A 13,082-nucleotide genomic window follows, 5' to 3' on the forward strand; every position below is an offset into this window, starting at 1 on the left:
CTTATCTGCATCAGAATCTGCACCATCAGCTCACTACATTCTGCTCCAATCCCTATTCACTACTCATAAGAACATAAGCAATGCCTCCACTGGGTCAGACCCGAGGTCCATCGTGCCCAGCAGTCCGCTCACGCGGCGGCCCAACAGGTCCAGGACCTGCGCAGTAATCCTCTATCTATACCCCTCTATCCCCTTTTCCAGCAGGAAATTGTCCAATCCTTTCTTAAACCCCAGTACCGTACTCTGCCCTATTACGTCCTCTGGAAGCGCATTCCAGGTGTCCACCACACGCTGGGTAAAGAAAAACTTCCCTGCCTTTCAATTTTTCCGAATGCCCTCTTGTTCTTTTATGTTTTGAAAGTTTGAAGAATCTGTCCCTCTCTACTCTCTCTATGCCCTTCATGATCTTGTAGGTCTCTATCATGTCTCCTCTGAGTCTCCGCTTTTCCAGGGAGAAGAGCCCCAGTCTCTCCAATCTTTCAGTGTATGAAAGGTTTTCCGTGCCCTTAATCATTCGTGTCGCTCTCCTCTGGACCCTCTCAAGTATTGCCATATCCTCATACCGAACGATAAAGACCAAATACCCAACCTTCCCACCCCATTCACCATACAACTACCCAGAGGTTGGCCCTCTCCCGGGCCCACCCCCACCGCCCCCCCCACAAATCAACCCAGCTCCACACTAAAAAACAACAATCACTAAAAAAACTAGCCTACTCCCATTACTATCCAGCTGACCATGCTCCATTCCAGACCCTTCAAGGTTTCTACCTAAACATAAGATCAATGAGAAACAAATCCATACTGATCAAAGATTGGCTGACTGAAATTAACCCCGATTTCGTTTTACTCACAGAAACCTGGCTGCTATCAGACAACGACATTATCATCAAAGACTGTCTTCCCATAGGCTTCAAGATACTCTCCCTAGCCAGAACCTGGGGTAAGGGGGGAAGATTAGCAATTATCTTTAGAGACTCCCTAAACTGCTCCATACTAAACACCAAATCTTCCCCCAACCTAGACTTGCTATCACTATCTATATCTGCAAAGTCCCTATCCGCCTTCCTAACAACTACCTTGTTTTATGTCCCACCAAAAAAATGGAGCCTAGCCAAAGAAGACTTTGCTGAATAAGTACTCACTAGCTCATTAGCAAGCACATACAACCTACTATGCGGAGATATCAACATTCACCTAGAGCAAACAGACCAACCAGAAACATCAGATTTCTGGCTACTTATCTCACAACTAGGCTATTTCACACCCCCTCCAGTCATAACCCATCAAAAAGGCCATCAGTTAGACCTGGTAACATTCTCCTCCAAAGAACCAACCAATCCCAAATTCTGCTGGGAACAAGACAACTGGACAGACTCCCTATGGTCTGATCACAGACTATGTAACTTTACTATCAACTGCCAACAAAAGACCAACATAAATTATAAAACAAGAAACAACAAATCTCACACGACCAGAGGCAAAATTGACCCGGTCGAATTCTGGTCCCACTATGAGACTATCGCAAACCAAAACAAAGAAACGGATCAATTCATGACCTCTTGGACTAAAGACAGCACAAACATTCTAAATGAAATAGCCCCCATTAAAACCCGCAGAATAAGAACTGCAAACCTAGAGGGATGGTTCGACTCAGAACTGCTGCTGGTAAAGAGAGACCTAAGAAAATCAGAAAGGCTCTGGATTAAATATGGTACTCAAGAACACAGAATTGCCTGGAGAACAAAAGTAAAAAATTACAAAAACCTCACCAATGAAAAGCGAAAAAAATTCTACGCTCAAAAAATTGGAAACATCTCTACCAACAGTAGTAGCCTTTTTAAACTAGTCAACGACCTATACAATCTCGAAACACTCACCAACGTCCGAGAAGAATCTACACTAACCGCCCTAGCAGATTTCTTTAACTCCAAGATACAAAAACTAAAAGCATCGATAACCCCCCCCCCCCCCCCGGCCAACCCCCACGGGCACTTTCCAATTCTCCTCGACACCGACATATCTAAACCCGACCTAGGAACCAGAACCGATCTAAATTGGAACCACTTCACAACCACAGACTGGCAAACTTTTAAAAAATACTACAACAAACCTCATGAAAATTGCCCCGCTCCTCTTCAAAGCCAAATTGTTGACATGGATAAACTTTTTACTATCCACAAGAAATTTCCCAGTAGAGCAAGGCCAGATCATGATAACTCCTATCATAAAAAACACAAAAGAACCATCTAACGCCCCATCTAATTACAGACCCATTGCCAACATCCTGCTAGTCACCAAAATAGCAGAAGGGATGGTAAATGCTGAACTCTACATATCTGGAAAAATTCAATATCCTACACGACAACCAATCGGGCTTTCGCTCCAACCACTGAAACCATCATAGCCTCCCTACTTGATCACCTGCACTCACTCTTCAGCCAGGGCTCCAGCGCCCTGATCCTACAACTCGACCTGAGCAGTGCATTCGACCTTGTCGACCACACTATTCTCCTAGACTGCCTGGCTAACATCGGCATCTCAGGCCAAGTTCTTAACTGGTTCCGCGGATTCCTGAGAAATAGATCATACTCGGTGTTCAAGAACGATGCTCTCTCCTACAGCTGGGCCAACTCCTGTGGAGTCCACAGGGCTCCCCCCTGTCCCCCACCCTATTCAACATTTATCTCGTATCATTAGGAAACCTCCTACAAAATCTTAAGCTCAAATTCTTCATCTACGCAGATGACATTATAATTGTCCTCCCACTAACCAGTTTCACACCAGAACTGACTAACTCTCTATCAAACTTACTCAATCAGATAGAACTCTTGATGCTATCCTACAGATTAAAATTAAACTCCGAAAAAACTAAATACTTCCTAGTTACCCCCAATGACAAACTCAAAGACACCACAATACAAGTGAATGGATCGGATTTCCCCCTAGAACAAACCTTAAAAATTTTGGGAGTCACCTTAGACAAACATCTGTCCCTCGAAAAACACACAGACCTCATAGTTAAGAAAAGCATCTCGGTGCTCTGGAAACTCCGCACAATAAAAAAATACTTTGACGACACCTCCTTTCGCCTGTTAGTTCAGACCTCCATTCTCAGCATCCTGGACTACTGCAACATCATCTACCTGGGCTCCACGAAGAAAAACCATCAAGAGCCTGAAACTGATCCAGAACACCGCAGTCCGCCTTATCTTTGGCTTGAATAAATGGGAACACATCACCCCCCTTCTACCACAAATTGCATTGGCTGCCACTTGAACCCAGAGTCCTATTCAAGTTTGCATGCTTTTGCTACAAAACAGTATTTGGCATATCACCAAGCTACCTCAACCCTCACTTCAATTTAAATTACAACAACAAGAACTCCCGCAGAATTCACTTGTTCACCTTTCCCTCTCTAAAATCATGTCACTTCAAAAGGTTCCTTGACAAAACTTTCTCCTTCCAGGCAGCCAAACTTAACCCTTGGCTAGCTCAAATTATACTCGAGGCCCCCACCTACCTTGTCTTCAGAAAACAACTAAAAACACACCTATTCCATGAACAGAACCCTTAACACCTTCCGCCACCTCCCCCCCCCACCTTGTACTGGAATCCCTACCTACTCCTTCTTACTGTACTCTCTGAACTCCAATGACTTCATTGTTTGTAACTTCTGTTTAACTGACTTCCGGTCAGCTAACTCTGTTTAACTGACTTCCTAACTTCCACGACTTCTTCATTTGTAACTTTGTTTAACTGATGTGAACCGCCTAGAACTCTCTGGGTATGGCGGTATACAAAATAAAAGTTATTATTATTATTTTATTATCCCAGGACAAGCAGGCAGCATATTCTCACATGTGGGTGACGTCATCCACGGAGCCCCAGCGCGGACAGCTTTTCAAGCAAACTTGATTGAAGTTTCAAGTTTGCACACTGCACCACGCATGTGTGTGCCTTCCTGATCCACTAGAGGGCGCATACCCTCCTCATGGTCCTCAGTTCTTAGTTTTCCGCTGAGCCAGAAAGACCCTGTCTCTCTTCTCTGCGTTCTTCTAAGTGCCTTTCTGGCACCGCGGCTTCTTTATTTTGTTAAGGAGTCGCTGTGCGTTTGTTAATTGATCGTGTATTTCTTTGTTTTAAAAAAAAAAAAAGGACTTTTTATTGTGTTTTTCCTCCGGCAGGCCTTTCTGGGGCCTCAGCCATGCGGCTAGGCCTCATTTGCCTGCAGCTGTATTTTCTTCTTCCCTGGCCTCTCTCTGGGCTCACCTTGGGTGAGCAGAATGGCCGGGACCCTCTTCCTTCGTTGGAATCGGACTGTGCAGCTTCGATCCCCGGTAAGTTTTTCTTTCTTTCCTTCTTCTAGGTGCGTTACCTTGGTAACGCCACCGGCTGAGTCTCAGGCATTCCAGGCATCGAGTGCGATCGTGCCCGCCTCGACGAGACCTCCGATGCGTGCCTCCTTTCATGGGAATACTCTTCACGAGGTTGCCCTTATGGAGCGTACTGCTGCACCTTTCTTACCAGTTTCATTGGTACGGTGCCGACTTCTGAACCTCGACTTCGGTGTGCCTCGACGTCGACTGGGGCTTCGTGCCTCGACGTCGACTGAGGCTGCGTTCGTCGACGGAGGCTTTGTGCCTCGACGTCGACTGAGGTTTGGTGCCTCGACGTCGACCGAGGCTTTGTGCCTCGACGTCGACGGAGGCTTTGTACGTCGACGGAGGCTTTGTGCCTCGACGGAGGCTTTGTGCCTCGACGTCGACGGAGGCTTTGTGCCTCGACGTCGACGGAGGCTTTGTGCCTCGACGTCGACGGAGGCTTTGTGCCTCGACGTCGACGGGGGCTTTGTGCCTCGACGTCGACTGAGGCTTGTGCCTCGCCGTCGACTGAGGCTTTCTGCCTTGACGTCGCCGGAGGCTTGTGCCTCGAGGTCGACTGAGGCTTTGTGCCTCGACGTCGACTGAGGCTTTCTGCCTTGACGTCGCCGGAGGCTTGTGCCTCGAGGTCGACTGAGGTTTTGTGCCTCGCCGTCGACTGAGGCTTTCGGCCTTGACGTCGCCTGAGGCTTGTGCCTCGAGGTCGACTGAGGCTTTGTGCCTCGACGTCGACTGAGGCTTTCTGCCTCGACGTCGTCTGAGGCTGTGTGCCTCGACGTCGACGGAGGCTTTGTGCCCCGACGTCGTCTGAGGTTTTGTGCCCCGACGTTGTCTGAGGCTTTGTGCCCCGACGTCGTCTGAGGCTTGTGCCTCGCCGTCGACTGAGGCTTTGTGCCTCGACGTCGACTGAGGCTTTCTGCCTTGACGTCGCCGGAGGCTTGTGCCTCGAGGTCGACTGAGGTTTTGTGCCTCGCCGTCGACTGAGGCTTTCGGCCTTGACGTCGCCTGAGGCTTGTGCCTCGAGGTCGACTGAGGCTTTGTGCCTCGCCGTCGACTGAGGCTTTCTGCCTCGACGTCACCTGAGGCTTGCGCCCCGGTTTCGACAGGGGCTTCGTGCCTCGACTTCGTCTGTGGCTCTGTGCCTCGGCGTCTCCGGCTCCTATTTGGTTGTGGTGCGGAGTTTGGTTTCCTGGTGGAGACTCTCTCCCTGCTCCCGCTCTATTGCTCCCGCCATGCGTCATCTCGCTTGGGGCAGAGTGGGGCTGTGGACCCTCCAGGTTCGTCTCACCACCTTCCCTTGCGTGAGTACTGCGTTCCTTGAGGCCTCTCTTGCCGATGCCACTAACCACCTTTCAGACCGCGACCGGTCCTTCGCCTATCGGGACGCCTTCAGCTGAATCCCTTCTTACTTGGTGATTTTGACTCTTTCTCCGGAGGGGCCCTCCGGATACCTTTCTTGGGTTATCTCGGCCTCCTGCGCGGCAGTCGCTATAGCTGCAGCGGCTTCGGGTTGGGGTCCAGCCGGCTTCGGCGACTCTTGGCCGTCTTTTGGACTATTCTCGCATAGCCTCCGGGCTGCTCTCTTCTGGGGATTTCTCCCCTCCCTTCGGGAGGGGTGTCACCGTGTCTCCGCACTGGGAGTTTAGCCTCGCCTCTGTCGGTTGGGCTTTCCCATCCTCCGGGCTACGTCTGGTCCGGGCCCTTTGGGACCTGCACTAGTTTCTGATCTGGGAGCGTTTCAGTCTCTGTCCGCCCCGGTCTCTGGAGTCCGTCTGGGCGGACCTGGACCCAGTTTGTCTGCGCTCCTTCTTGTCTCGACCTCATGGAGAGGGCCTTGTCTGTTTATACCAGACGATGGTCCCTCTGTCCTCGGTCCGCCTCCGGTCTTTTCGGCCACTGCCTCGGCAGGCCGCCTGTCTGCGCCTGAGTCAGCTGGTGACTCAGCGGTTTTCGACCTCGGCCGAGCTGATGCTTTGGGATCTTGGGTCTCCACGGTTCATGTCCCGATGTTCGCCTGGTTTCCTCTTCGTGTTCCCCACTGCACCCGAGCATTTCAGTGATGGCAGGATAGGGATCCCGCTTCCCAGCGCTTGGATCGGATTCTTTGGTCGGGTGCGGACCGTCGCAGCTGCATCAATCTGCTGCAGCTCCGGGCCATTTTCAATGCCGGGACGGATTTTCGTTATTGGTCAATGGATTGCGGGGTCCTGGTGAGTCCCGTCATCCCGGGGGCGATGTATCCTGTGACCAAGCCAGGGTGGACAAGGTTCCCTGTTACTTTGCAGGCGAGCCCTTCGTCTTTGGCAGGGGGCGTCACCCCGCTACTTCTTTCTTTGGGCGGTGTGTTTTCGGGGCGTGCAGCATTGTCTGGTGGACACGTTGCGTCACCCCTTTTTAGCCGCATGAATGGTCGTTCCATTCTCAGACTCTGCGGCATGTGGTTGCCTGGTGGGGAACCCCACAGGTAGTTCTGTTCGCTTTGCCCCTCACTTACTGGTGGCCTCAATCTTGCTCGAGGATGGTCTCCCAGGGTTCGCATCGAGGTGGATGCTTTCCTTCTCGATTGGATGGGCAGGTTCCCCTATGGGTTCCCTTCCCTTACTTTGTTACTCCTCCTGTCGGTCTGCGCCACCATGACTTGATGGCTCCTCGGTGGCCCTGGCAGCTGCGGTTCTCCCGGCTCCTCCAGCATGTCAGGGAGCCTCTGTTCCTACCTCTGCTCACTTCTCTGCTGTCTCAGAGTTGAGGTTTCTATTGCATTCCATTCTGCAGTCTCTACTCTTATCAGCTTCGTTCCTCGCAACGTGCCTCCCTCCTTCTGTTTCAAGTCGGTGGGGGTGTTTTCGAGGCCTCTCGAAAGATCTCCACTCGGCAATGCTATTCCCGGAAATGGTCCTGATTTGCTGCGTGGTGTGCTGAGCACCGCATGGATCCGCTCTCTGTCTCCTTGCCTTCAGTGCTGGTTTATCTGTTTCTCTTGTCTCGGTCTGGTCTCGAATTGACATCTATTCGAGCCCACCTCTGTGCTTTTGCTGCCGGTCATCGGCCGCTTGATGGGACGCTTCTCTCCGTCCATCCGACGGTTCCCCGCTTTATGAAGGATCTCTTCAATGTACATCCTCCGCTCAAAGCCCCTCCGGTGGTTTGGGATCTTTGTGTGTCCTGACTCAATTGGTGCTACCTCTATTGATTCCATTGCTAGAGCTCTTTGAATTATTTCACCAGGCAGGTGGTATTCCTGGTTGCTCTCACGTCTGCTCGCGAGTCAGTGAGCTACAAGCTTTGCTTGCAGACCCGTCTTTTCCTGTATTTTTTCATGCACGGTGGTTCTGTGTACTCAACCCCAGTTCTTGCCCAAGGTGGTTTCGGGCTTTCCGCTCCCTCATTTCATTGTTCTTCTGGTCTCTTTCCTGTAGCCCCACTCGCCTCCGGGCGAGGTGGCGCTTTACACACTTGACTGTAAGAGGGCGTTGACTTTTTATCTTCAACGCGCTCAGTCTCCTCAGACGGTTCCTCAATTGTTTTTGTCCCTCGACCCTAATCGGTTGGGACGCCCAGTTCCAAGCGCAACTTGTCCAATTGGTTGGCTGCTTGTATTTCCTTTTGCTACGCTCAGGCTGGTCTCGAGCTGCATGGTCAAGTTGCGGGACATATGTCCGAGCGATGGCGGCTTCTGTAGCTTTCCTCAGGTCGACGCCTATCGAGGAGATTTGCAAGGCTGCCCCTTGGTCTTCGGTTCATACTTTCACCTCCCACTACTGCCTGGATACTCTGTCCAGGAGCGATGGCCGGTTTGGCCAGTCGGTTTTGAGTAATCTGTTTTCTTGAATTGCCAACTTCCCTCCATCCCTTTTTTGGTTAGCTTGGAGGTCACCCACATGTGAGAATATGCTGCCTGCTTGTCCTGGGATAAAGCACAGTTACTTACCGTAACAGGTGTTATCCAGGGACAGCAGGCAGATATTCTCACAACCCGCCCGCCTCCCCGAGGTTGGCTTCTTTGCTAGCTATCTGAACTGAGGACCATGAGGAGGGTATGCGCCCTCTAGTGGATCAGGAAGGCACACACATGCGTGGTGCAGTGTGCAAACTTGAAACTTCAATCAAGTTTGCTTGAAAAGCTGTCCGCGCTGGGGCTCCGTGGATGACGTCACCCACATGTGAGAATATCTGCCTGCTGTCCCTGGATAACACCTGTTACGGTAAGTAACTGTGCTTTATTGGAGTATGGTTGAATTTCTTCATATAACCCCACCCCACCCCCCCATTTATAAAATCACAAGAGTGGTTTTTAGCACAGGCTGGCGAGCTGAATGCTCTGCGCTGCTCCCGACACTCACAGAACTCTATGAGCATTGGGAGCAGCGCAGAACATTCGGTGTGCCAGCTTGCGCTAAAAACCACTTTTGCCGATTTGTAAAAGGGGGGGGGGGAAGGCAGTTAATAAATCCAAATAAATAAATTGAAACTATTTGATTTTATAAAGAAAAAATGCACTTGGATATAAGGAAGAAACATCCTCTTATTTCCTCATCGTACACATCCTCATATATAAAACAATGCAAAAATACTTAAAAGGTGTCAAAAATATTTAACAATATTTTTCTGCACCTCAGAAAATATAGCAGCCGTTAAGAAAAATGGTTTGCACAAGGTTGCTTTGAATGATTAGAATCTTACCTGGTTTATTTGACAGTTTGAGAACGTATGGTTTCATGTCCACCAGATAATGATCAAACTCTGCATCCAACTTTTCCCACGTTTCCTCCGAGGTACTCATTATGATACTTTAAAAGAAAAGAAAAACAAAACAGAAGAAGAAAATAATGTACCCGTGAATAGAAATTTGGCATATAGCTCTCCTTTGCCACAGAAATACATATATACTATGAATTACATGAAATCACCAGAAGCAAATTATTGGGGTCATTTTAAATTTTTCCCAGTTTTTCTGTATCTTGGATCAAAATTCCCTAAACCCCACAGAAAGTATACAAGTAACGGAAAAGGTTTTAGATCATAATCACGTCATAATATTTTAGTTACTTGTAGAAATAGTGATGGATTTCAATCTATATCCAAAATTTACATTTACTAGTAACTTCATCTCTTAGGGCTGACAACCACTTTGGCAGCAATTTTCTAACTGCCCACATTGGTAGTTTTTACTACAGATCTTGCACTAATTTTGAAAGGCAAAACATGCTTTTCTGCAGGTACTTTTTTTTTTTCTTTTTTAGAAAATAACATGCAGACTTGAAAATGAAATTCATGTCCGTTATCTTCCATCTCCAGGAATGCTTCACCCAAATGCAGCAAAAAGTATATAAGATGCAGAACAATGCATGTACTTTTAACCACATTAAGGAAGGGTAACTTTCAAACAGATAACTTACCCTGGGCTTTGAAAACTGTCCTTCCCACGCTTACTGCAACAGAAGCTACCAGCAGACTTACAGACTTAACATTCAGTCCCACCTTCCTGTGTGGCTATAAAATTAACCATTTATCTGGATATATTCAGCCTTTACAAGGTAAGTTCCCTAGCATTGGGACTTTGTCTCTGTGCTTTACATTGTGCAGATCAGACCAGTATTGTCATGTAATTGTAAAACCTATCAGAAGAAGGTTAAAAGGCATACCCAGACTCAAAATGGTCTCCGCTAGGATCTGTTATAGTTATGCTTATATTTATTTGACTGTTGATCTCTGGAAGCTTTGCAAAGTCAATGAGCATAACTCCTGAATTAATTCTGCACATCAATCAAACTTTTCATCTTTGCTTTGGACAGCAGCAAGGATCAATGTACTACTACTACTACTACAATCATCATTTCTATAGTGCTACTAGACGTTGTACATTAAAACAGTCAAGAGATAGTCCCTACTCCAACAAACAGGACAAGTAGGAGGTTAGGGAGTTTCTCAGAGAAGGAATGGCAAAATAGACATTGGTGCTTTACAAGCAAGTGGGAGTTAAGCATTAAAAGCAATTTCAAAAAAGTGGGCTTTTAGCCTGGATTTGAATACTGCCAAGAAAAGAGAACAGCAAGTGCAGCTATTCAAACCTCGCTACAGGCAGGTTCTCCAACAATTTAAGTGCATTTGAACAGCTTTCACTGGGGCAGCTGGAGTCTGGGACCACTTGATATCCCAGACCAGTCCCCTTTGCAGCTAATGTCTCCAGTTGCAACTTTGTAATTCAGTCCTTAGGAGCCAATTTTTCCAAGTGAATGGATGGGCTAAGCCCTACTACTACTATTAATTATTTCTATAGCGCTACCAGATGTACACAGCGCTGCACAGAGTCAGAAAGAATAAGAAAACAGTCTCTGCTCAAAAGAGCTTACAATCTAAACAGCCAAGACAGACAAACAGGATGTCATGGATACAGTTTAGGGAAAGGGTTAATCTGCTGGCTGGGTTGGAGGGCAGAGGGGAGTACAGGGCAATCAAGCCATTGTGACATCACTGATGAGGTTGGCTCTTATTGGTGGAACGAGGCATTATGACATCACAATCTCAGCTCTGCTTCCCAAAGACTGAAACCCTTCACACTACTACTATAAATTATTTCTATAGTGTTACCAGATGCACATAGCACTGTACAGAGTCACAAAGAAGAAGAAAACAGTCTCTGCTCGAGAGAGCTTACAATCTAAACAGTCAAGACAGAGAAACAGGATGTCATGGATACAGTTAAGGGGAAGGGTTAATCTGCTGGCTGGGTTGGAGGGCAGAGCGGAGTCCAGGACAATCAAGCCATTGTGACATCACTGACGAGGTTGGCTCTTATTGGTGGAATGAGGCATTATGATATCACAAGTTCAGCTCTGCTTCCCAAACTGAAACTCTTCACAATACTATGAATTATTTCTATAGCGCTACAAGACACACACAGCACTGTACAGAGACACAAAGAAGACAGTTCCTGCTCCAAAGAGCTTACAATCTAAACAGAGAAGACAAACAGGATGTCATGGATACAGTTAAGGGGAACAGTTAATCAGCTGGCTGGGTTGGAGGGCAGAGGGAAGTGCAGGACAATCAAGCCATTGAGACATCACTGATGAGGTTGGCTCTTATTGGTGGAACGAGGCATTATGACATCACAATCTCAGCTCTGCTTCCCAAAGCCTGAAACTCTTCACACTACTACTATGAACTATTTCTATAGCGTTACCAGATGTACACTGGGCAATAGAGTCATAAAAAAGAAGATAGTCCCTGGTTTTTCAGGATTTCCTCAATGAATATGCATGAGATCTATTTGCATGCACTGCTTTCAATGCATATTCACTGGGGAAATCCCGAAAACCCAATCGGAATCCGGCCCACCCCTGGTCTACTCAGACAAACAGGATGTCATGGACACCGTTATGGGGAAGACCGACATCCATTACCTCTCTCTGGCCGCAGACAAGGCGTTTGCTCAGTCTTGGGGGCTGCTCGAGCGTCGGCTTCCGGGTTTCAATGGGTCATTTATTTGCACGTAGAAGAAAAGCAGGCACGACCCCCCCCCAGTCTGCATAGAGAGAGTCAAAGAGGGAGAGAGCGAGAAATAAAGAAGTAACCGAGCCCCAGCCCCGCCTGCAAACCGTTTAAACTTCCACCCTCTGGCTTGACAGAGTGACGCACTTCCGGCTTCCGGAACGGCCGCTCGGGCGTCGGGGGTTGCCGCGGCAACCGCCGAGGAAGAGGAGTTCTACTTGGCTTCTGCTTCGCACTTGGCCGCTGGAGCAGCGCCTCCCGTGGCGGCCTCGGTCGGACGGGGTACTGCAAGCGAGGCTCCGGCGATTAATGGAAGCGCCGGGCACTAGAGGCAAGAGCTGGTGCCGAGGGAGACCTTTTGGCACAGCATTTGGAATCTATGACTCGGTATGGCTGTCATAATAATTCGACTGTATGCACCGTCTCTTGCTTTGTATGTACAGTGCTGTGTGCATCTGGTAGCGCTGTAGAAGTAACGATTCCATAATGCAACAGGACGAAGTTGGCAAAAATGCAAGAGCAGCTAGCCAAAAAGTCTCCCTCCTGGACTAGGAAGAAAGGCAATCCCAGCAGAGTGGTGTACCTAGCATATGTTAGAGTAAACACTTTCAACACTGAATGTGAAGATGTCCAAAAATGTAAGCCAGGAACAGCCTAGACCTAACTCATAGAAACATAGAAGATGACGGCAGAAAAGGGCCATAGCCCATCAAGTCTGCCCACTCTAACGACCCCACCCCCTTGAATTTACCCCCCTAGAGATACCACATGTGTATCCCATTTCCAATCCAAAAAAATGAAGGAAAAAGCCTCAGAAAGGGCCCTCCCACCTCACCAAAACGTCTCAAAGAGGTGGTCGAGCGTTCACCTCACTGGCAAAAAACCTTCATTATGTGATAAAGTCTTATGCTGTGCTGTAATGTGCCAACGAAAATTAGGAGCAAGAGGCGGTTTGATGTCCTGTTCTGAAACCTGATCGGTCTGGATACACCCTGAGGCAGCATGAATTTGTGAAACGCTGGCCACCATTGGAGTACCGATAAGTGGAATAATTCCTCTATTATTTAATTTTCGTTGGCACATCCCCCTTCCATTTCTCCCTTCACCCCCATTAGTTTGGCATCCATCTTCTTCCCTTCCCTCCTCCAATGGTCTGGCATCTATCCTCTCCTCTTCTTCCCTTCCCTCTCCCACACCCACATGGTCTGG

The 13,082-nt window shown here is 48.4% G+C and overlaps 1 protein-coding gene across 9 annotated transcripts in view; it reads right to left on the reverse strand.

Moving 5' to 3' along the window:
• The window catches only part of CEP112 (centrosomal protein 112), a 729,616-nt gene that overhangs the window by 706,817 nt on the left and 9,717 nt on the right, over positions 1–13,082 (reverse strand). For 8 of the 9 annotated variants that reach the window (XM_033961733.1, XM_033961732.1, XM_033961731.1 and 5 more), the window contains exon 4: positions 9,063–9,169. In XM_033961733.1, the coding sequence (XP_033817624.1) occupies positions 9,063–9,169 (107 nt within the window). Of the gene's footprint in view, positions 1–9,062; positions 9,170–11,785; positions 11,971–13,082 lie in introns of those variants that run through there. The other variant, XM_033961729.1, reaches the window with a different exon arrangement.

This window comes from Geotrypetes seraphini, chromosome 10, assembly GCF_902459505.1.
Source record: "Geotrypetes seraphini chromosome 10, aGeoSer1.1, whole genome shotgun sequence".
Classification (NCBI taxonomy): domain Eukaryota; kingdom Metazoa; phylum Chordata; class Amphibia; order Gymnophiona; family Dermophiidae; genus Geotrypetes; species Geotrypetes seraphini.